At 50.5% G+C, this 24,150-nt stretch overlaps 3 protein-coding genes across 3 annotated transcripts; 2 read left to right on the top strand and 1 right to left on the bottom strand.

Annotated features, from left to right (window-relative positions):
• Positions 1-44: 44 nt before the first annotated feature.
• TGME49_275610 (protein kinase, other) lies at positions 45-9,872 on the bottom strand. Its single transcript, XM_002371547.2, has 8 exons — positions 6,700-9,872; positions 6,193-6,313; positions 5,719-5,853; positions 5,066-5,278; positions 4,161-4,470; positions 2,981-3,631; positions 1,942-2,341; positions 45-1,683 (listed from the first exon to the last, which is right to left on the bottom strand). Exons 1-8 carry the CDS (start codon positions 7,641-7,643, stop codon positions 1,065-1,067), a joined length of 3,393 nt encoding a protein of 1,130 aa, XP_002371588.1. The 5' UTR covers positions 7,644-9,872; the 3' UTR covers positions 45-1,064.
• A 2,513-nt stretch (positions 9,873-12,385) lies between these two features.
• Positions 12,386-17,137, top strand: TGME49_275600 (diacylglycerol acyltransferase). The gene is made up of 6 exons (XM_018781728.1): positions 12,386-13,587; positions 14,047-14,174; positions 14,515-14,608; positions 15,016-15,158; positions 15,480-15,606; positions 15,784-17,137. Exons 1-6 carry the CDS (start codon positions 12,583-12,585, stop codon positions 15,886-15,888), a joined length of 1,602 nt encoding a protein of 533 aa, XP_018638224.1. The 5' UTR covers positions 12,386-12,582; the 3' UTR covers positions 15,889-17,137.
• Positions 17,138-19,326: 2,189 nt separating this feature from the next.
• Positions 19,327-21,922, top strand: TGME49_275590 (mono- or diacylglycerol acyltransferase; the record flags this gene model as incomplete). Its single annotated transcript, XM_018781727.1, has 6 exons — positions 19,327-19,650; positions 20,360-20,487; positions 20,753-20,846; positions 21,097-21,239; positions 21,399-21,525; positions 21,818-21,922. The coding sequence occupies 6 exons, from the start codon at positions 19,327-19,329 to the stop codon at positions 21,920-21,922; spliced, it is 921 nt and encodes a 306-aa protein (XP_018638223.1).
• Between the last annotated feature and the right edge of the window lie 2,228 nt (positions 21,923-24,150).

Here is a 24,150-nt window from a genome sequence, read left to right on the forward strand (position 1 = left end):
ACTGAAAGTCAGGCCACTTGACTTTGTAGCTCTTACTGATCTGGGGCGAATCTTTGATAAGCAGTTTTGAGCTGGGACTCACACGGCACCAACAAGTTTAGATCTCATACCGTTTCAATTTCACGAAGAAGAGGACGCTCGCCAATGGCGACACGCAGTCAAAAAATGGGGAGAAAGAAACAATTCTCCCCTTCCCTCTGAAGCACACCGATTGAGACAGCACGCACACAACTAGCGACACCCACGATTCGGAAATGACAAGATTCACAACGCGTTGGCTGCGACTTTCCCTTGATACGCATTGAATGCCTCTGACTGTCAGTGGCACAAAAACAACCAGACCACACATCTGGTTATGTCTGTCCCGCAAACTTGGACCATATCCAAGCGGCGGGACCATCCCTCAGGGGCCTTGCCCTGCCAGCGCCATGTCCGAGACGATGCCTCACAAAGCCGCTGGTGTAAGAGTGGTTTCCTCCCTTCGTTCCTTAGAAAACGCAAGCAGTGCTATGTTCACTGCAAGATGCCTCAGCCATCCTCCCAAGAATGCCCCCGTCCTGCTACACTGCACCATTTACCGGTTCCTTCACACACTCCAAAGTTGGCGAGACAACAAAACGCGTGAAGGTCCGGTGCAGAGCCGCCAAGCATCCTGTCTCCGGGCGAAGCGCAGCTGCACAACCTTTTTTCAGAAGCTGTAAACGCGGTTCTCCACTCCCTTTTAGACGGGTTGCTTCAAAAGTTAGGAGACACTTCGTCCTCCATTACGACCGCTCACCCTTGGCATCAAACAAGACATCGATGCGATCCCCTAATCTACAGGGAGAAATGCTGAAGAAAAGCGACACAGTTCGTTTCGCTGTCCCCGCAGCCCGTGCATTGCCCTTGCAGGCACACCCTCTGCGAGTCCAGCACGAGGCACCCGCTAGGCAGTTAGCGCCAATAGCACACCTCGTACATATTCGCCGAGATACTGTACATGCTGATCGCGAACGCCAATTTGGATGCGAGGCATCCCATCAGCAAAATACCGCCGGAATTAGCAGCATGCTAAAACTTCGCCCTCAGACCCCTTCCACGGCTTCCGGGGGCTGCTGTGTCGACATGAGCCGGGCGCCGCCGGCCATCTTCTCCGCTGTCTGCTGAGCCGGCTGGAGATGGCAACCAACAACGTGACCCTGCAGATAGTTCAGTGACGGAATGCCACTCATATTCCCTCCCTTCACCTGTGGGTCGCGCTTCTGCGCATTCACTTTCATGAGGCGTCCGACAGACGCGTGACCCTGCCACTGCGCCTTTGTCATGAACGATTTTAGCGCGCTTTCGAGTCCGGGCTGGCCCGCATCCAACACTCCTTCGCGCGTACATACACCTTGGTCTGCACTATTGGTCTGCGGAGTGGTGGCGGTTTTGCGCCACGCGCTTCGACTGCTCGCCAGTCCCGCAGCTGTTTCGCCTTGCAACAGCCCCAATGTCGATTGTGAAGAACTGAAGAAATGCGGAGAAGACGTGACGTCGGTCGCACTTGCACTCGTGGAGTCCCCCGATGGAGTTTGATTTCTCAGCGAGATGTGTTGTACCACAGGTACGCTTCGTCCTGCCCGCGAGGCGAAATAAGCCGATGACGAGGCCTCGGGGGAAGACATAAAGTCGGAGGAACCGGGCGTCTCAGTCGTCTCCGGTCTGGAAAAAAATCAGCGCAGATGGCAAAGCAAGTTTTTATCCAGATAAAGGACCACATGGTGCCATCAAGACATCTAGGAACTGTCGCCTCAAACGTATTCGGTCAGCTCGTTGTTCCGGCCCTTTCTAGCCCACGCGTGCATTGTTCAGAAACACTTTCACTCGGATTCACTGGCTACCTGAGTCTCCAGTGAGCCTAGCCCTAAACACGACTCTGGGATCTCAGAATTCTGTCCTTCTCACAGTTCTCCAGCTTACCCTTTTGATGTGGACGCGGCCGTGAGGAACATGCTGGAATCATCTGCAAGACCTGGGAAGATGAGCCGCATATCTTGTTGCCCTGCTCCACCTAGCATTTGAGGCCCTCCGACACTTCTCATTTGTTGCGGGTGGGCAACGGCATGAGCATCGCGCTCAGACTGTCGCGAGGAGGTCGCAGATTTTGGCGGGAAGAAACTCAGGGCAGAAGCGGTAGCAGACACATCGGGCGCTTCCCGACATCTCGAGTCATTTGTCAGAGGCAAAGTCGTGTACGGGAAATTTTCGCCGTGAGGAAATCGCTGCGACGCGGAGGTAGCATGCGAAGCCCACTCTGTCGGAGGGGGACCGTCATGCCGTCCAGTGCCAGACACCGAATTCGTATATTCTGCAAGCATCTCTGGAAGAAAAGAACAGGCATACCACAAAACACGCAAGCAACCGAGGGCTTCAGGGAAGGTGACTCACGACTTTATGTACAGGCGAACTTAAGAAGCCTCAGACGAGGAGAAACTCAGAACGAGTGAGTAAAATAGAGGCGGACCCCAGTCACGGTCAAGCACATAGACATGATCAGGAGCCTCAGACAGCACCTGAGTTGGCAAAAGAAGTATTCTCCGTGATCGTGAGAGAAGCCCTCCCACTGCTCATCAACGACACAAAACGATCAGCTTCCCCCACGATAAAGATCCAAGAGTTTCAGCGAAACGCCCACAGGAGCGGGTCTCTCTGTTGTCACAAGATTTCAAGAGTTAACATTCCGATTGGGCTGTCTAACGAATGCCAGGACGTGGCAAGCATAGCAGTGTTGCATGCAATATCCGTTTCTCTGAAAAAGGGGGAAACGTGACTACGGAAGAAAATGTCGCCTCTGAACATTCTCGAATGGATGAGACACATGGCGCTTAACAACCATACAGACTCTGGTTGTCTATGTCTTACAGCTGGACACATGGGCAGTATCTTAGGTTCCCTATCAACCAAGTGTCTGCGTGCAGCCTATCAAAACGAAGAAAAGCGTCCAAGTCACCGGACTCACCGCTAGAGGCGCTCTCAGCGAGAAACATCGGGGATGAGTGTTCCGCATTGTCTCGACCGAGACCCAGAGAAGCAGCTAAGAAAGAGATTTGCGCTTGACTGCTGAGGCGCATTGCGGTAGTCGCCAGCTGTTTCTGCTGAACCGTGGTTACTCGACCTCGCGCGGAGCTTCCAGCTGCGTTTCCTGCAACCGCTGACGAGTTCTCTCCCAGACAATCCTCTGCCGCCGATGGCGCCACTCCCATCGGCGTGGCTCTTGCGCTGTGAGAAACTCCCTGACTGTGTCCTGCCGCGTTGGCGCTCCGATTCGAAGTTGCACTCTCTCCCCTCTCCCCAAGACGGTTTTCGACGGGTCCACTGGGCCCGCCTGGACGAACGACCAAGGCGCCTTCAGGGGTCCTTTCCGGCACTCCCGCAGAGACAGAGACTGCAGCTCCAGGGCCGCCTGCGCCCGGCCACCCTTGCTGCATGCGCGCTGCCTCATTGCGTCCGAGTTGCTGGGGTAGACTGTAGCAGGACACCGCTTGGTCCGACGAAGGAACAAACTGCCAAGTGGGGAGAGCGTTCGAAAGAGCTGGGAGACTGCCCACGTCCACTCGAGGCATCGGAGGAGCAATCCCCGTCAACCAGGGGTGACAGAGGGCCTCGTACGCTGCGACACACACATCGAATCGCAAGAAACGAAATTAGAGGATGCCCATGTTTGGGTGTGTCATACAGGGAAAATGCCCTCCATTATAGAGGCCGTCTTCACAGATGGTGCTGCGAATGCGCATCCTCCTCCTCTTCTACCGTTTCACAACGTCTCTCTGCTGTGAGCTAGACCTCCTGCTGCCCTCAGTCTCGGCTGCCACCAACACCAGATCACCCTTGCGCGACCACTTTCCGATGACAGATCTCCTAAATGGAAAACGTAAAGGTCGGTAGCTTGTTTCCAGGCAAATATGCACGACTTGATACGACAAGGACACAACGTAGATGAGGATCCAGAGGCCAAACGGGCCTCTGGATTCTGGGTTCAGTCCGAGTGATCTAAACTGTGGAGCCAAAAAGGTGCAAATCGTAGAACGAGTGTGGCCCCTTTGTGCATCGGGAACTCGGTTATTTATTTCAGACGCTTCCTTCCTGACATCCAGTCGACGACAGTTCCCACACAGGCACAATGTGTGTTGCGAGTTTACCTGTGCCTAAACGCTGAATCGGGTCGTAGGTCAAGAGACGCTGAATGAGGTCAACCGCCAGAGGATGGCGGTCCTTGATCCGCTGCTCAAAACGCACCCCCTGGCGTAGTCGGCGTCGGATATCTCGACTGCTGCTTCCTGACTTGTCTGTGCCGTTTGCGGCACCCTGCTTGGCCCCGCTGCCACTCTGTTTCTTTGTGCAGTTGTTGACGTCGAACGGGAAGTGGCCGTCGATCAAAACGTAGAGAATAACACCGATGCTCCACATGTCAGACGCCGTGCTGTAGTTCCCTTTGTAGCACTCAGGCGCCTTTAGGCACATGAAACAGGAACAAGAAAAACGTCCACCAGCGGTAAAAGCCATGCACAGTCGCCCGGACAAGTGTGCACGCGTTCCATGGAAAAAATTACTGGAAAGACTTATATGACTCAACTGTGAAGAGTTGCTATTTTTCGAACTAATAATTTCAGAAAGACTTGGAAGAACTCTGCTTTTTGAGAATATCAGCACATCTACCTCGCGGAAGAGGTACACCATGTTATAACGATCAAAGAACCTGCAGGCGATGCGCACTTGGGGATGCCTGATGTAAACGGAGGACAGGTCGTGCTCGTTGCAAGGATAGTCACTGATTCGTCTCAAAGCACCGGCACAATTGCGGACATCAGGTTGATCATGCAGCAAACCAGTTCAAACAGGGATTTAGAGGAAATGTGTCTCCGTTTTTTATTCGCTTCCTTTCTCCGGTGTCATGGATTATGCCGAATGCGTCCGGTACAGTGACTATTGAAGTTAGGAAAGTACTATATCCTGTCTGTTAGATTCCCTAGTCAACTACGTGCGTTCTGAGAAGATGGATTGCCTCATATTTCCCCTAGATCCAGTGAAACCGAAATTTTCTTACCATGTACTCCCGCGTGCCCACAACAGATATCTCGTTGGCGTTCGTGAGAGGTTTAGGAGGGCCAGGACGGTCTAGCAGGAGACACATGTCAAAATCGATCAGCGCCACCTCGCTGCCTAGGCTAGAGTTGCAGGTGCGATTTCTGGACTGCTGTGAGTCCGTGTAAGGATAACGAAACATGATGTTGTCGAGCTTGATATCTCGGTGAAGAACCTGGAGAAGCGAAAAGCAGGCATTCGACAAGGAGTGGGCGCGCAGACTCACACTGCCGTAAGCGAAGCCGCAGCGATTCGATGCATCCAGAAGAACAATAGCCAGAGTTAAGCTTTTCGTCCCAGAACACGACCACGCTTTGGTGTCCTCACCTCACGGAAATCACCAAGACTCACCAAGAATCTCCGGTGAGTTCAGCTAACATAGTCTGACTCGCAGCGAACAGTCTTATCAAAACGCTAGATGGCTGTAGTTTGACGATCGGGTCACAGACCCAGCGCGGGAACGCGGAGACGCGACGAGGTAGGTCACTCCACAAGTTAAGAACCAATGTTTTTTTTTTGCGATGCGTGTTGGTGTGCGAGTCGCTCGTCTACCACGGGGATTTATCCGCTAGCTGGCAGATGATCACGAAAGTGACCCATTTCGTTTCTTCTTACATTGTGGCTGTGAAGGGCATGCACTGCCAGAAGGAGCTGCTGCAGGAGGCGCTTGCACGCTGATGAGCTGATCCCAGCTGGAGGATGTTTCAGTACATACTCTACCATGTCGCTCCCGTGACATCTCTCCATGACCTACAGAGCAAGAAATGACCCGCAAAACAGGCAATGCCAGGTTCAGAATGGTGACAGTAGGGCCGTTTGATGCCAAGAGACACAGCTCTTCTTGTCTGAGCGTGTTGTTCTCTCCACTTCGCCCTGTAGAGCTCTGCATGTAACCAGGTCCCTTGCGACAGGCATATCCCTGAGCAGCTGAATCCGTCGATCTTGCGGTTAACAGCCCCGCATGAAAACGCTGAACTCTCAAGGACATGGGGGCCTCTCTAAGTCCCCAGCCCCGCAGGTAGATTGACGGCAACTAAACGTTTTCTGTTAGTGCACTGACACCTTCAGAAAAGCCGGTTCGATGCTCACAATATAGAAATGTGTCTCTGTTTCCAGAAGTGCAATCGGAGGGAGCAGAAGGTGACGATGAGGGGGTAACTTGGCAAGCTTCTCGTAGACGGCACGGTAGTAGGAGTCGCACGCGATCAGCCTGATGAGAGCAAATAAAAAATCTCAACAGGCACATGCGTCCTTGAGATCAGTGAGGATAATTTTGTCGTTACAAAATTCACGCTTTTTGTTAGGTGCTTACTAGAACGAAGCGACGTGGATTTCCCCAAGGAACATGATGGCACAAGCCGTCAAAAAGAGTTGGTCAGACGCCGCATACAATAACCCAGCATCTTCCCTCCCACTTGAAGAAAATCTAGATATTCCATAGATGATTCGGATGCCTCTAGAGTTACACATCTGCACACTTAAAGTTATTCTCACGTTCGTATATGGAAACGACGGGCAACTAAGTGTTGCAAGTTCCACCCGGCGCCTTCCAATCACTTTTCTCGCTGGTCAAAATCGTCCTCGAGATGTGCTCACCTCTGTCGGCTTTTGTCGACATCCTTGATGGCGACAACTTGTTGGGTGGCGAGACACTTGGCCTCATAAACACTTGCAGTGTAGCCAGAGCCCAGCTTTCGACCCATAGTGTAGTGGTGGCGAATGTCCTGGATCTGTCTGACGACGGAAGAAGTCCTTTCCGCGGTCAGTCGTTCCGAGCAAGTTCCTTTGTCCACACTATTGGTGCATGTCTTGCTAGAGACGCGTGGCGCTGATGCTGCTGAAGCTTTTGCGCTCATGCCTCCGGGCGCGGCTACGCACACGGCCACCTCAGGATTCGACGATGGGTCTTGGAGAAGCGCGTGGTTGCCATTGCTGCTGATGCTGCCGGTTCCGCCCTGAAGTTCTGTCACAGTTCCGGCTGTTGTCCCCGTTCTCCAAAGGCCCGCTGGTGCGCTCGTGCTGCTCGCGTTGGATGCCGCCATGGTTGTCGACGTCCTCCTCGTCATTCCGCCTCTCGCGAGGGTGCTGGCTCCCTCGCATGTGCCAAAGAGGGCGTGTGAGGGTGGAGCAGAAGCACATGTTGCCGACCACCGGTAGGCGGCACTTTGCAGGTCATTCGAAGTGTAAGGTGGAGAAGGCGTGAAGGCCTCATTTGAGTAAGACTGGAAGGGGAACGGCGACAGCGACCCCATTGGAAGTAAAGACGTACCAGTCGGTAAGCTTCCGGGAAGAGGCATCGCTGGTTGCTCGTGGAGTCCGGGAAGACTTTGTGCGGTGCCGAGAGTCTTAGAAGAGGCACCGGTGGGAGCAGACGCCTCGGTGACACGCATCCGCGGATTCCCATTTCGAATGTGGGGGTGACAAGACGACAGATAGCCTCCCGGCCTAGGCGAAGCGGTTAAGTCAAACGCCGATCCCGTGTAGCCGCCCAGAATGGCCGGCGCCGTCGTTGTGACAACTGCTGGACCCAGGTCTGCCATGCTCACTAGGGACTACCGGCGAAAGGAGACAGTGGTTGAGTGTGACGAAAGTGCCCAGGATCAGCGATCTCTGAGCTGCCGAATACAGAGAAGAAACCACCGCGCGAGAAACGGCACTAGCGAACGACTTGCTCAGGCGCCAGTTCTCGGGGCTGGGAAGACCCCGTAAGTCCACAAGATATCGCACCTGGAGCGACTTATCTAAAAGCATCCGATCGTTGGCATAAAGTGCGGGGAGGTGAAGTTCCCTTTGGCTAATGATACAGGTGTGACCACCCCCTAAGAGTTCGGCACTTTCACGTTGGCTTCAAACGAGGTGGACGTCTCCCCTCTGTGAGAAACCACTGAGAAGTCCAGATCCCCCTTGAAAGAAACTATATCAAAAGCACCTGCCAGCAATTGCACATCCGGAACGATAAGGAAATGTTACGACATATGGGATTTGGTGGAGCGTCGTCCATGCGTAGAAGGTTGGGAAGGGAGGGGGGGGGCGGGCTCCGGCTACCTTGGGGAGAAAGGTCAGGCAGATCGATGGCGTTCCGAATAGAACAAGCGATGCTGGTAGTGGATAATTCTTGTTGGCAAGCTTGTATGGGCTGAACCTATGGCAGCTTGATCCTGGACAAACCAACGTCATACAAAAGACGATAAGCTGACGCTGCTTGCACGTTTACTCGATCGCGTCGTGCGCAGACATGCGGGCGATAAACCCGAACAGGTGTAAATCAGGATATAATCGGGAAGCATAGAGAAATATGCGCGAATCGATTAAATGTAAGAATCAACGCATGTGAAACTAACAGGCTTACAACGTGGTCCTCATCCCACCTATGGCAGTGCTGCTGGGGATCAACACGCAGATTCTGAGCAGGGACCTGCTGCTCGCCAAGGCAGCTGCATCCAAAAGAGATTTAGCGGCGATATTTTAGTTTACGTAACACACGAATCAGTCATCAGAATGTGCTGGCAGCGCGTCTGATCTGCATGAACCTGATGTAGCAAGGACAAGACCAACGACGTCGAAGTTGCTCAAACGGCTATCGAAAATGCCCGATCATCTAGCCGTCTACTCGGGGCATCCAGTAAAACGTACACCAAAAGTTCAAGTACATGAAACCACGAGATCTGTATCTCAAGGGGCGAAAAACAGCTGCAATCTCTCTTTTCTGGAGTTTCTGCATGACCCTGTAGTTTACTAGGAAAAGACGCCGGTATGACCACAGACGCGAAGACGCCAAGGAATGTGCGTACGTTCCGCCGCACTAAGCAGTTCCCTTCGCTGTATCACTGGGAAGGGCTGCGATAGCCTATGAAAACGAATAGCTTTTGTCTGGTGTGTACTCTGTAGATGCGTTTTTATGGTAGTTTTCTGGAATGCTCTGAGGCACATCAGACTCACAAGACAGGGGGGCGGGGACGGGGGGGGTGCCGGAGAAAGATCCTGAACAAAGGTCTCGTGCATGCGAATCGCGGTGTTGTAGGTATCGGAATCTGCTAATAGAGCTGCTCCCGTGAGCTCTAACGCATTTGCGGATTTTCCGGAGAATTTCGCATGGTTTGGTCTTTGGTCCAGAATATTGCTTCATACGCCTTCGGGAATAGAACAGAGGTGAACATAGATGTGGGCGTCGCGGGGGCCGCGTCCCTCTCCGTCCTCAAGGGCCTGGTGTGTATGCCAGAGAAAATAGCTTCTCCAAGAAACAGGGACATCGGAATGCGAGGACTGCAAATCACTCGATAATAGGGCGAAACTTCAAAGAAGGGGCATTTCGGGTGGATGCTTCCCGTATTTCGCAGTTTTTCTGGGTTCGTATTTCATCGGAGCCTGTCGCGTCTTCCGAAGCCGTGGAGTACGGCTCGCGCAACCATACCTATCTAGCGAGACACACCTCCACTTCTCTCTCCGGGCGTGGATGCTGAAACGGCGACGGTAAAAACTGCGAACTTCATTCAGCAGCTGAGGATTGCAAGTTAAGCAGGGCTTGCCTTGTGATTGGTCAGGTGGATTAAGGATGTCCTTTGATCGAAAGAGCAAAATGCTGCGTCAAGAGCTGAAGCCGAGCTGATACTCGAATGGTGAGAGGGGTGGTGGCTGCAGCCACCTTTTCGCCACCTTGAGAGGCAAAAAACGACGTCTTGCGGATCAGGACACGTGAAAGCGGGACCGCATAAGAAAGCAACAGGGAGTCCCCTGCCACTCTGAGCAACGGCGAAAGTGTAAGATGCGATCGTCATACCACAGTGTATTGTCCTGCAGAGAAGTGTCAGAATACAGTCGAGGGCAAAGGGATCGTCGTGGGAACAGGCGAGACACGACGCCGGTCACTTGCGGACGCAAGAAGTCACCCCAACGCTCCAGTGAAAACGCAATGCCAGTCTTCTAGTCGGCAGTGTCAAGCCCCGACCATCAACATCTTCCGACGTTCAGATAGCTACCTTATGATCGCAGATTTTGGGCGCTCGTACGACAGCGCCGGAATTCGTACGCGCATAGTCAACCTGACAAATTATTCTCGACGCCTCCCAAAAATCTGACAATCGAATTATTTAATACAGTATTGACGAACCGGCTGTTTCCCGAGGGAAAGCCTGTATCATGTAGCCTTTTCTCAGTTACGCTGACGGGCTGCTGCTGACGCTGAACCACTTTCTCGGGATTGCTTACAGCCAAAAAGTGATACCATCGTAGATATGCTCGAACTAATCGTGGAAAGCAGTCAGCTCTTAGGGCGGTAGGGGGTAGGGAGGGTTCGGTGTACACAGATCGTAGAAGGTGATGTTATTGAATCGAAACCAAACAGGGAAAAGTGCGCCACCAACATCGAGACAGGAAACCAAACATTTGCACAGCGCACTCGTTCCCCTATTTGATCGACAGCAGGAGCGTCTTCAGTGTTTTGCGACTCCTGCTGTTGAACGAAAAGTGCAAGAAACAGTTGACGGTTTGCTTCCTGTTTTCGCAAGGCGAGAAGATCAAGGCCGGTGCTTCGTGTCCGTGGATCAAATCAGTATTGATGTCATACTGAAGGCCCGTTCTTTCCTGTTGAAATATTCAAGGGGAAGTACGTAAAGCAGTTCACAGACAAGCTGCACCAGAGGGAATTTCTAACATAGGTTCAATTTGTCACCCAATTAATATCGTCATACAGTAGTAATTGTTTGTCATGCGCCTGTATTGAGTGGGGCGAAGTTCCAAAGAACAAGTTCTGAACGGTGCTATGTCAAATTGGAAATGGCTCCTTAACAGTTCTAGGCCCTGTACAATGCTCGAGTTACCTGGCCTTGACATCATCTGTAAAGAGTCCCAAGCAAAGAGCGAGGCGTCTACGTTATACTCGCTGTTGTTGACTCGCTTTATAATCACAAGAATGTTTAAATCGAAATGTGGCATCATTTCGATGTGAGTGACTGACCTCAATGGATTAAGCAGGTTAGAAATTGTGACCTTTCACCCATTATCATGCTGAGCGCGTGTGCTGACTCACTGGATGTCTCAAGACAAAAATCAGGTTTCGTGACAGCGCGATTGTCACTTGTTTAGAATTGTACCGCGGTGGGCGCTCGCCTGAACACTGTGAACCCCCTTTCCTGCAGCTCGTCTAATTCTTCTTAACGGCGTACCAGTTTGTGTCGGAAATGGGGCGAATGGAAAAACGCTTCGTCTTTTGGCAGAAAAGGTACTGACGAGGAGTATCAATGAATACGGCGCCACAAATTAGGCCTCGCCTGTCTTCCGATACGAAAAGGCTGCCTTGGTATCTAAGTACAAAAGAAGACACATAAGCAGCGTCAAAAGATACTGTTGAATTGTTCCAATACGGAAGAACGAAACGAAACACATGGGTTAGAGAATCCAAGATCCTGCAAACCACGGGTGACTGCAAGAGGCCATCAATGAGTTGCAGCTGAGAAGATAGTTTTCATGTGTAAACGCAAGTGCGGCATTCAGCATACTAAAGGAATTCGGCACAAGTGCGTTGACCACGCGTTATCATGCCAAGACACAGTTGGGGCATTGCTGGCATATGTTTGTTACTTGGCCTTTTATGCTTATTCCCAATCTTTTAGCTTCCCTGTATAAATTTACAATGTTTTAGATGCATCACGACACTGATTATACGGGAACCTTGCCGGCACGACAAACTGTAAGAGTATCTTTTTTCCTGTGCGCCAACACTAGCATCTACGGAAGCTGCAGCTTTGCCACCCCGGAACTATGCATTTCTGAAAACTTCTGTGTACACCTTTGCGCCTTTTCAGGCAACTTGTCGTCGCAGTACAAAGCATCTAGAGAAAAGCGTCACCATCTCATATGCAACACTATAGTCTACTATCTCAGGCCCACGTACATGTGAACACTTCAGCGTGTAATTGCGGCCCGCTTCACCCTTCTTCTCCGCCTGTCAGGGTGCTCGAGTTTTGCAGCAGACCCTGAGAAATAATTGTGCTGAACTGAGAGTCAGAGAGAGTCCGCAAACGACGTTATATGGTTTCCGTTGTAGCTACATGAGCGCTAGTCTGTAAACAGGAGGTTATATTATGTACATGTGTGTATATACGCATGCGTTTTCCCGCCTATGGTAATCTTCCCATTTTCGGAGAGAAAATGCAATTTTGGGGCGTCCCAAAACTTCGCGCAGAAAAACAGGAAAGACCGCATCTGGTGCACTTCTCGGCTGTTAACGTAACGAAAATAGTCCTAAGCAGCCGCTGAGTTCGGTCGGATCGGGATCAGCGTCCGATCTTGTCAATGAGCCCACGTGTGTGCGTTGACTGTGATGCGATCGAAGGTTCTCACCGTACGTGTTTTCGAGAATACACGACTTGCGAGGACCTGCTGATACGTGCTTGCACTTCCACGTATCTGTGGTGTGTCAGGAATTTTCTGTCATTGTCAAAACTGCATGGGTTGTATGTCGAGATTTCGATTTTTTGAAGCATGTTCTGCAGTGACTGTGATTTACGCCACAGGATGTCAACTGTTTCGCCGACAGCTCCTGCCTCAACCAAATCAGAATGCCGGCTAGCAGGGAGACATCTGTTTACAAGAGTGTCAGACTCTGCAACTTCCGTATCCATCTCGAGTTCACAAGCTATCTTGTCACGCCTTCGAAGGCATCCTTGTTCTTACAAAGGACGCACTGATTTTGGAGTGCTTTTCAGGGAACCTGGAAAACAAATGGGTAGTGTGAGTTTGCGTTCCCGTGAAGCTCTGCCGTTACACCGCTTGTCACTCCTACAAAACATCCGTGTCATTGATGCAGAATGCATGAGTTTCTCGTCTTACGATAGAGGTTTGCATACTCCAGCGTCTCTGGAAGGTCCGCTTGTTTCAGACACCACAAACAGGCACAGATCTCAGAGAGGCACTGGGGTACCTGGAGCCAGAATCAGCAACGTAGGAAATAATTCGTCTCGGGTGAAACTGCATCACTCGCCACCAACCAAAGAAAAACGAAAACAAACAGACGTCTCTTTCCCAAAATCCCTCACCGCCGCCTGGACGGTTCTCTCACGCATTCACTTTGAGGAACCCTTCCCGCCAGTTCAGCAACATCTTCTGTTCGCGAGAGAGAAGGGAACTCGTTGGCGAGCCTATGCTTCTCTTTTTCCACATCCTATTTCCACAAGAGGGGAACGTGTGCGGGCTCTTTTTCTGCAGTTTTTGCTGAACGGATGGTTCCTCTATGTCCCTCCAGTGCTCTACATTATCTACCGACGATACTGTATTACCAAACGGCAGCGTTTGGTATTTCTTGCAATTTTACTTTTCCTGGTTTTGTGTCCGATTCCCCGTTATCTACCCATTAGAAGGTGGAAAATGTGGCGTTTATTGCATCGCTACCATCGAGCCACAGTAATTGTCGAGGACGCCAAGAGTCTTCCACCGAGCAAACCGACCATATTTACTGCCGTCCCTCATGCCATCGTCCCCGTCGCACAGGTCCACAAAACAAAACACCAACTTAAAACGTCTGAGTCAACATCAAACGCGTCGTTGTGTCCCGGGACCTAACGGCATCGCTGCATTTCCTCTAACTGAGTTGTTGAGCTCTGTCGTTTTGTCAGCATCACCTCACACAAATGTTACAGACGGGTATACGCGGGGTCATTTCTTAAAGTAGTTCCAAAATAGCGCTTTCTCAACACATTCCTTTACCGAAAATGTACCCAAAGAGCATTTTCGTGTCAAGTGCCCCGTAAATTGTACTACGCGATAAGCGCTCTTACAGTCCAGGGCAGGCCTCAGCCGTCGGAGACTCACTCAGAGTACACAGTGATAGCACTGGTTTACGCATTGTTGAAATACGCACGACCGTAGATGCAACGTCAGCATGGTTGGTAGCATATCCACCAGAACAGCCATGCTGATAATCTCTTTTTTTCCGCTGTGTGTTTCCAGGCGCTTCTGCCCACAGGAGAATTTGGATCACTTCTTGGCAACATCACTATGGCTGTCGCGTCGATCGTCAAATACGTACCAGTCTACGGTCATATCATCCGTCTCATTGGTTCTCAAGACGTTTCTTGGTACGCGCAGTACTGTGACCCCTGGCTGCCAAACGCAGCGATCAGCGAATTGCTGGTTGGAGCTGACACTTGTGTGGCTCACGTTCTTTCCCTGCTCATGGCTCAAATGTTCAATTTACCAAAACCTCCCACAGGGACGATCTTCCCCTGGAAGGGATTATGACCGCAGTCGCTGATGAACAGGTTTTTCCTTCTCGTGTAGGGTCACTCCCATCCTCATGGGTGGATGTAACACGTACTGCGAAAGAGAAGAATTCGTATCGTGCGCCTCCAGGGACGTGAAAGGGAAGTGTTGATGACATGTGCTGTAGGAAATTTGGAGATGCTCGTTTATGCTCAGGGCGGAACTGACAACCACTCTTACTCGCGACGGCCAAAGTGTTGTTATTTCGCCGGGTGGCATAGCTGAGATGTATACAGTTGATGAGAAGACTGTAAGTCGCTGAAAAGGAAAAATCCACATGAGCTCGCTGGATCATTCCCACGACACGTGCCTGGGACAGCTTTGGTGGTTGTAGGTCCTGGCAAGCGTCTCGAAAGGAAGTGCAACACAGTCGACTAAACACATTTACATCCAACGACACATGAATGGTGTGAAACCGTTTTCCGGACGGTGTCGACAGCCTGCCAGAACTCGCCGTTTGGGTAGATGTTTTGGAGACGTGCTCTCTGGTGTTGGCATGTCATTCGTTGCTATCAAATAATTGTGTTATTGTGTAACGGTGTAGCTTAGAGGGAATTTATATAGTAAGCGCTGATCCTTGGAAGTTCCAATCTTTTAGAGTTCCGACGAATTGAATGCTGCTGTGTCACCGGCATCTTCCCTCTCTACTTATTTTAGGAAAATCTGCTTCTGAAAGACCGCCAAGGCCTTTTGAGACTTGCCTTACAGACAGGATCAGACGTCGTGCCAGTGTATTGCTTTGGAAACTCGGAGACGTTTAAACTCGTAAAAGCAAGCACAAAGCTGCAGCCCCTTGCAAGGTACGGTACGCCATTACCCCGGCATTTAATCTATGTTCCACTACTTGCTTCCTAATATCTGTGAGGAAACCTGGCGAAGATGTACCCTCGTGACTCCGTTTGACCCTGGGTACACATTATTTGCCACACATGCGCCAACCTGTTTATCGCATCGTCCGTTGTGGTGATGTATCTGTCTGCATGTTTCTACCCATCCACTTAGTTTATGCTATTCATTAACGAAGGTACCTTTCTTCCTGTCTCCACGTCGGCGTCCGCATCGTTCTGACCACAACCTTTCCGATTGGCGAACTGCTGAAACTTGAATACATGCTCCGTCAGGTTCTTCCGAGTGGCCCTACTGCTCTTTTTTGGTCGTTTCGGTTTACCCGTTCCTTTCGAAGTGCCCCTCCTGTATGTTATCGGCCGCGGCCTGCGTCTGCCAAAGGTGGAAGACCCTACACAAGAGGTGAGGTTCCACGCATGGCGCGTGAGAAGCTGCAGATAACTCCTCGTGAGCTCACCGAGTGACGTGGCGTTATTGTCTTGCTTTCTAAGCCGCCCGCGTGAGTTTACTAGTCGTGCAAAGTCATCTCAAACCTGCTCAAATGGTATACGGATTCTCCTCAATGTTTTTATTCTCCAGGACGTCCAAATCGCGCACAGAAGGTACATGTCAGAGATACGGAGAATTTTTAGTACTTACAAGGGCCTCTATGGCTGGAAAGAAAAGGAGCTCATTGTCCACTAGAAGGCTGAAATCGTTCTTCATGCTGACAGTTCTGTGTCTCTGTGTGGTAACCGACTTTTGGTAGACTCATGGTCCTCCGATTTGCACGCTCATTTCCGTTGTCGGCGTCAGCCGTCACCTCGACCATCACGACACCTCGAAGCTCGATGTGCCCCGTCGATTGCAGACGGCTCCAGGGGGCCTTTGACCTAGACACATGTTCAGTGTCGTCCGAGAGTGACGTTAAATGGACAACCTCTGGTGTGTCTGCTAATCTGTGAAACATGAAACATCTGGACGGCCCTACTGTAAACTTTATGTGTCCACATGTATCCCTAGCGAGTGGTGCATTCATCGCCTCATGTGGTTGGCAATATTTTTTCTCTGGGTCCGTTTCTAGAAGAGACTTGTCCAGTATATAATTATGTAACACTTGCTCGCGCAAGTTCCTGCGTCTTATGTTTCCCCATCTCGCTGAATCTCTCAACATACCATTTCTGCGTCCCAACTGTGTCTCCTTCGGCTGTGTTTGTGTAACCAGCTAGCAGCAGTAACGGTTTTTCACTGTCCAGTTGCGTGCGTATACCACAGGTCCGTGCTTGCAACTGCTTTCAAGCTTCATTATCTGTCTCATATTTGGCTGGGATTCGCCATTTTGTCTTCTAGATTGTTGACTTGTTGCCGTTTCGTCCTTACGGTTGCTCTCCGCAATATCCCTTGTGGCTGAAATCAGGAAGCGCCACATCGAGATGGTACTTATTGGTGCCACTCGTTCCAAGTCAGCGAGACAGTGGTAACAGTCAGTATCACCACTTTTCCAGTCTCCCCTACACAGTGGTGCAATCGTTGAATCCTAGGCATCTCACCGACCCACTGCCGATGAGCTACATTCGTGGTGTCGGTTTGATTTCTTTTGAAAAGCGAAAAGTACTTTGCGTCGCGAGATAAGATACGATGCGCACAGACCAATCCGGCTAAAATGTCTTTCAACTAGTAGCGGGGGGTGCATGGGCATCTCCTGGAGTTGCGGATACGTATGAAAAAAAAGAAGGCAGGCTCCATATGCCTTCTGTCGGAACCACCAAAATCTGGCGTTCGCGAGTTTCAGTGCATCTGTCGCCTAAACACTAGCATCCGCTTCCCTCGTGAATCCGTTGCCGCATCGCTACCTCTGAAGAAAGCTGTTCCTACGTGCGCGAATGTGGGAGGGTCATGAGGTTCACGAAAGACAGGCTCTATTCAAATGTACACACCATCATGTAACATTTTCTTTTGAAAATTGATATCGCTGTAAAGTGTAGATGCGTACCAGATTTTGAGGTAGTTCACCGCGCAAAATGTGCTATCGGCAAACCTTGGAGTGCTCAGTCTCGTTACAATATCAGCACCACGATTTATAGAAGAATTATCTTCTGTTAAATACCATCTGTAAACAAATTCATTTCTGACGCGTTGAGTCGGAAACTGTCAGTACCTAATCCCGGTATAGACATTTTCGGTAGAAAACGTCACTCTTTTGGTTCCTCTCCCACATGGTTGTAAGCCGAACTAAACAGAACTATATCCCTTTTACCGAAACAGTATTAGACTCTCCATAAGCGACTAGGGTGGTTGTACTTAAACGCCTACATTACGTCCAAGACATGTTCTGTGGAGACAACAGTGTCGCACAGGCGTTGTGATTGGCAGAGTCCACCCTTTTGACAGAATCCGGGTTGTTATCACCCGATAACTACAAGAACAAAAACTCTGGTATTTTCTTTCAGCTTTGAACGTGCCGTGCTATTAACGGTGTCCCGTACCTGAGAACAATCATACAAATGTGTCGGTGAGCGACTCGCTTCTCCATCTCGAATGTGCACCCGCTTTTTCATGCCAGCTCTCCCAATAGCATGCATGGCTTGCTAACTTTTTGACGCAACCTGTGTTCTAGCATTATGCCGAGGTGCATGTATCGGAGAAGGAAAATGGCCATGTATATAAAAATTGCAACCGAGTCTATGTCTCATGGACGTGTTTCCTTGGAAACCTTCGAAAGCGTGGCGCACCTGTACTGCACATCCTGAGTCAGTACTGTCTCGCGGGGCTAACGCGTCAAATTTCGAGTACCGTGACAAGCTGGTGGATCACAGAGATGGTGTAAGGACCGAGGCAGCTGCATGTGACGTCCTCCTTTACCGCGTATTGTTGATGTATATGGGGAGGTGCGCATGAAAAAAGACGTTTTGAATCCATGACGTTGCCCTCAACGTTTCCCAAGAAACAATGGTATTTATGGGGCCTTTCCAAAGTGACTCTCCATCCTCATCAGCGTCAGAACTGCATGTGTAGGTGTTTGATGAGTAGTAGACCTGACACAGGAGACAAACGGTACCAGTGGCAGCGCCTCAGGTGACAAACACGGAAGGTGTACGCTTGCCGACGATGTCAAGGGTGACGTTCCGTTAACCTCATTACTGTGGTCGTTTGCTACATTACAACGCATGTTTCAGAGACATCTGTTGCCTGACTTCTCAGTCGCCAGGAAACAAATCTTGGAGTTAGTTTGCACTGCGAGTGTCTTCCCCTTTGTCTCCTCTCTCTGGAGGGAAGTATTCTGGCTCAGCAGCTTCTCTGCTGCTTTCTCGGCCATGCTGCTCTTCCGAACAGAAGTCTACTCAAGATAATATGGACCAGTTTCGTGTGATATGAACATCACATAAATGATAGAAAGCGCTTTCGAAATGTGCATCCGATGCCGGGTTCAGTGTCGCTTCGAACGCGAGATTAGCAAGCCTATGTCGGATCTGTCAGCCTACCATCATATGTTCCCGTAGACATCTTCATAACTGGTATGAGCACTTGCGTCGATAAATACAACAGCCGTGACCCAGTATCTGTTGAGATATGGGCTCTGAAATGCCGTTCGGCAGGCAGCCAACCCCACGTGATGGAGGGCCACAATCATCGATTACAATAGGTTCAGCTGTAGGGCGGGAATCCTCCCTGGACACTCCGCCTCACATATTCTCCGTTCCCGAGCGTATACTTCAAAGACTTTTGGAACGCAGCATACTGAAGATGGGTAGAAACTCTGTACAAAGCAGTGGCGGACTTGGAGTGCACAAATTGCCCCTCCATCGGCTTTCACTTCTTAGTACGCCTCGTGTTATCGATGCTCAGTCGTTGTATCTCACCGGTTACGGGAGGCATCTTGACAACCCACTATTCCCGGTCTCGGCGACGTGGACTCCGTTACAATTAAGTCCCTTACCAACTCCTATAACGTCTCCATTGACCTCCCCTACTTCGCAACTCGTGACTCAGGATTTAACAGCTGCACATCCGTCCTCCTCGTCGAGAGCAGCTCTTGAGCCTTTCAAAGCGTTGAATTATTCCACATGGTCACTGTCAAGGGAACAGCGAACAATTATGCATGGCCACAAATGGAGGACTTACCCTTCTTTTCTCCCCCCTCCCATGTCTGGCACTCTGGAGAGAGTCAGCCTTTTTGCGCTGCAAATGTTCATATTAGGATCCTTCTTTCACGTGCCGCTCTTGGCCTATGCAGTCTACAAGAGATTCTGCACTACAAGGAGAAAAAAAGTTATCTTTTTCATCTGCTTCTCGCTCCTAATCTTCTGCCCAATTCCAGAGTGCAGCCCTGCACGACGGTGGAGCTTGTGGAAGCTTCTGCATCGCTATCACCGCACAACTGTCGTGGTTGAGGACCTAAAATGTCTACCAGCCAAAAGGCCTGTCATATACACAGCATTGCCCCATGGCATAGTACCAGTAGCCCAAGTGAGCTCGCCGTTCCGTTATTTTTGTAGGAAAGAGCGTGAAACCGTGCTTACTACCGACCGTTTAATCATTCGACTGGGACTGCAATCAAGGTGGTGGAAAAAGAAATTTGCGCAACGGATCTCCGGGGCATCCTAGATGACATGATCAGGTGCCTGAGTGTTGCTCCAGCGCTTTGGAGTGTTTCTACCTTGCCCGAAACAAGACCTCCCCTTGGATCCACAGTGAAAGAACTCGTTCGCAGTGTTTTCCTTGTGGCACAGTGCCCTGGATTCTTTTGGCACAACGATTCTTCCTGCCGTGTCTATTTGGTGTTACATCCGGGATGAGTATGTGCCACCGTGCTAGAGCAGGTTTTCACATGTACATATATTTGTGTAGCTGCTTAAGGACACGATTCCTCAACCGTGGTGAGACTCGCCTGTGGATCCGTCAGTTCGTGCCAGTGCCTCGAAGAGCAGGGAGTTTGGCAACGGTGATGAACGATGAATGGCTTGTTGAGTTTGAGGAGGCTGATCCGCATGCTTTGTTGAACTGTACACTGATACACAGAACCGGAAATGGAGAATGAAGCGCAACAGCCGTCTTCGCGATACTGGACGACACATTTTAACCAACAAGGCAATTCGCCGAAGTCAAGGTGACTGTGCGCAAACCGTGTCCAAGAAAATGACACATCACCAAACCGTTGTGTCTCGATGTGCCACAGGCATTGCTTCCTTTAAATGACTTCAATTCCCTTATTGGGCACTTCCGGCTGGCCATCGCCTCCATCGTCAAACGCGTTCCTGTTTGGGGTCACTTCGCTTGCGTTACAGGCGCGCAAGACGCCACTCGGTACAGCTCCTCAGATGTTGAGATTATGTGGAAATCCTCTTCCTAGCACGCAGCGCATCCACAGAGATTCATTAGTCCGAGCAGTTCTCCCACTGCACGCGCCAGTTTATGCGCTCCATAGAAACATTGCAATGAATAGTTTAGTAAACTCTCTCCTTTTATACGTTCTGCCGTATTGAGGAGGGAGCAATCATTTATACTCTATGGCAGATATCCGTGCCCCTCGTGACATCTTATCTGGCTGCGGCTTTTTTTTCTGGCACAGGGCAAAACTACGCGAGGCTTTAACGATCAACGGCGATAGCGTTGTTATTGTTCCTGGAGGGATTGCAGAAATGTATGCTATCAACCCCAGTACAGTAAGACAACAATCCTATAACAGTGTATGCATCTGTATTAGCCGCAGAACGACGGCAGAACGTCCCCTTCTGCAGAAAGTAGTTCACCCGTCAGCGGTTCAATACGCCATCAATCACCTGCATCTGGACAGCGTCTATAACCAGTCTATAGACTATCTTTTCGATCGCAATGTGAGACAGAAGGAACGTTGTAAATCCTCGCTCGGTGCTGGCTTACCTGTGGCATACACGTGGGGCTGCTACATTCCAGGAACGCCTACACCTGAATGAACGCACAGGGCTCTTGAAGCTCGCCCTCGAGACAGGTGCGGACATCGTCCCCATCTATTGTTTCGGCAATACTGACACGTTCAAGCTCACGAAGGGATGCAGGAGTCTTCAGCCTATTGCCAGGTGAGCGGTCACATGCAGTCTCGTAGGTGATGGTTTTGTCCTCACCCTAGCTGACGTGAAGTCTTGACCCTTTCCTCCACAGAGAAGACGTGACGAGATGGTGTTGTCGGTGCCATTGACTATCACATTTGAGTGCCAGCTGCTGCTGTCCTGTCCCAGACTTTTTCGCACTGCTCTACTTCTGTTTTATGGACGGTTCGGGTTGCCCGTATCGTTCGAAGTACCGCTGCTGTACGTTATCGGCAAGGCCTTAAGACTCCCCAAGATTCGACACCCTTCAACGCAGGTGCTGAGCTTCAGAAATGCGATTTGCATTTCGGCTTCGAGACGGAAGACAGTTAACCACGCAGTGTAGCATGTTACTTCCCACATGCGCGTATTCTAACAGCTGCAATTTTCAGACCCGGCCAAGTGTTCCCAGTTGGCACCCGGCTTCCCGGGAGCCGCACACCGAATTCGTGTTCCAAGAAGCGCCACTGCGGTCAGCTCGCTGTTCTGGACGCGCCGAAAAAGCCAGCACCGGTTGCCTGACATTTCGTCCGTTGCTGTGCTTTCAATTTGTGGTGATTTGTTGGCAGGACATTGAAGCTGCACAAAAGCAATATCTGGCGGCAGTGCAACGAATTTTTAACACGTACAAGGGTCTCTACGGCTGGCAGCACAAGTCCCTGGAGATAGTTTAACAGACTAGGATGGTGCTCGCAAGCCTATTGGCGGTTTCTCTATTTTCCAGCAGTATTCCCTCGCCCACCACGAAACCACTTCTGACCTTTCAGAACTCCATACAGTCGCCGCACGGGAAGCGAAAAGCCATACACAGTTACTGCAGATTTAAAGGGAATCAGATGTAAGTATTGAACGCGCGAATCATAGACAAAAGCCATCGAAAGCTCTGAAATATCTGCGTGGCCCTCTATGCTTATTCATTGCGAGACTCGAACACGTTGGAGACTGAACCCTCCCAGTCAGTGATTTCTCTTTGTAACCGCTCAATGTCCTAGTCATTTGTGCTGTATACACACATTCCGCGCGGATAGCCATGGAGCATGTGAAAGACGTTCAAAAACCGCATGAATGCAGGAGATTCTACTCAGAGATGCTTGCAAGTCATGGACCCTGTATATATCCAACACTCGCGCGCCGTTATATCGCAGCTGAGTTCTGCATCGAAATATTCCGAGTCTATCTGACATCAACATTAACACACATGCTTCCCCTGTTAAGGTCGACAGGCGAGGGGACTTGGTCAACTTGTTACAACCCAGTGACCGCGTACGCGCGTCGACGAACCCCCCCAAAAGAACATTGATCACCCATGAAAATAGTCATTCCATCATCGCAGAGGTCTACTAGCGCCGGGCAGATGCTGGAAAGCTAAGGAGCAAGAGTTTCATTGGATGATGCATTGGCAGGAAAAAGTTAAGAGACATCGCTTGGAAATAACTTTTTTCATCGACAGCAGCAGGGTTCGACTTCAGGCAGACACCATGCAGAGAGCAACTGTTCGGACTCAAAGTCGAGACGCGTAATAGTACAATTTTGTGAAGCTGTCTTGCGTACAGCGCGGTTGGGTGACCTGCCGTATACACGCAGCTACACCACAAACACTTTATAACAGCCACCTCATCAAAATCTAGGAATTATGTGGTGGTTCGGAGCAAAATGCTGGAGTTCAGCTTTTGATCGAACGATTACTTATTCCTTCAAGTCTACCACGAGCATTTCGTTCAATTTTAAGTATCCATGGAGCCGGATGTTCCCTCCGACCCGTAGGACCGCACGAGTACGGGAAGGAGTACAGTGCGCCATCGGCATATGAGGGAAGGGAGGAAGCTCGTCCCGCTCCGAAACACTGTCTGATGTTCTTATGGTTTCCTGCTGTGACGGACTTGCGTAATTAATTACTCTTTCGCTAGAACAGGAGTGCTACCTCCTTGGGAAACAGTCAGCGCTAGTATGTTTAACAGTGAACATCATGGGCACATTAGACCCATATGTGTGGCAAGCGCTAGTGAGGCAATTGACCTAAGTGAAGATGTGCATCAGGATGGCAACTCCGAGACATAAGGTAATGGGATCATTCTTCACGGACGACGCAGTTAAGGGCACGAGGCAAGCAATTGAGTTTCGTCCCACCAGGTTTCCTGGCGTACTGCCCGAACAAACCAATCAAATACTCTGTTAGAAAATCAGCGATTCATCTTTCAGGTCTCGACGAGTGTGCGTGGCAGTTTTGATTGGGGAAGAGACGACACGGGTGTCGCATGATTGGTGCCTCAAGCTCAACTGCGATTGATGGCCAGTGTGCTGACAGCTAACTGTGGTATCAGTTACGAAACGACGGATGCTGGAATTCGTCCGAGCCGAACAGCAATGTTGTCTGGAGTGTATCCCATTCACAGGTGTTGATTCACGCTGCGGCCGCTCGAGCATGCATCCATTACCGCGTCAATGGTAAGGCAAACGCTGGAGCAAACGTATGACAAGGTATGGTTCCGAAGCGCCACCGGCAAGATCCTATTCAGATCACCGTCACCAGGCTTGCCCCTGTCCGTTCCTGCGTACCGTACCTGTCTGTTGGTGCGGCATGGCGTATGTGCACCATACTCCGCGCGAAGGTGCTGCAAGAAACAGCGCATCATGATGCAACATCGCCCGTGTTCCTGGTTACCGGCAGAACTCACCCATTCCGATCATCGCCATCGTGTTGCACTTGGTGACTCGGCTGCTCTCCCCGACGACACTCGAATATCGAGTTTCGTCTTCTCATCTTTTCTCTGCACCATCCGCGTTTATGTCGTCTTCACGGGAGATCGTAAAGGCTGCAGAAGCGCGGGAAACTGTATGATATACGTCGGTCGTGTATGGTGGTGATACCCTTCCAACCGCTCCCACATTAACCCGTCGACGC

This window comes from Toxoplasma gondii, chromosome III (assembly GCF_000006565.2).
Source record: "Toxoplasma gondii ME49 chromosome III, whole genome shotgun sequence".
NCBI lineage: Eukaryota > Apicomplexa > Conoidasida > Eucoccidiorida > Sarcocystidae > Toxoplasma > Toxoplasma gondii.

Coding starts and splice junctions, on each gene's coding strand:
- TGME49_275610 (XM_002371547.2), bottom strand. CDS start 7,643: ATGGCAGACCTGGGTCCAGCAGTTGTCACAACGACGGCGCCGGCCATT. Junction 6,314..6,699: donor GTCGACAAAAGCCGACAGAG/GTGAGCACATCT, acceptor TGCTCTCATCAG/GCTGATCGCGTGCGACTCCT. Junction 5,854..6,192: donor CAGAGACACATTTCTATATT/GTGAGCATCGAA, acceptor CTTGCTCTGTAG/GTCATGGAGAGATGTCACGG.
- TGME49_275600 (XM_018781728.1), top strand. CDS start 12,583: ATGTTCTGCAGTGACTGTGATTTACGCCACAGGATGTCAACTGTTTCG. Junction 14,609..15,015: donor ATACAGTTGATGAGAAGACT/GTAAGTCGCTGA, acceptor TACTTATTTTAG/GAAAATCTGCTTCTGAAAGA. Junction 15,159..15,479: donor AAGCTGCAGCCCCTTGCAAG/GTACGGTACGCC, acceptor ATGCTCCGTCAG/GTTCTTCCGAGTGGCCCTAC.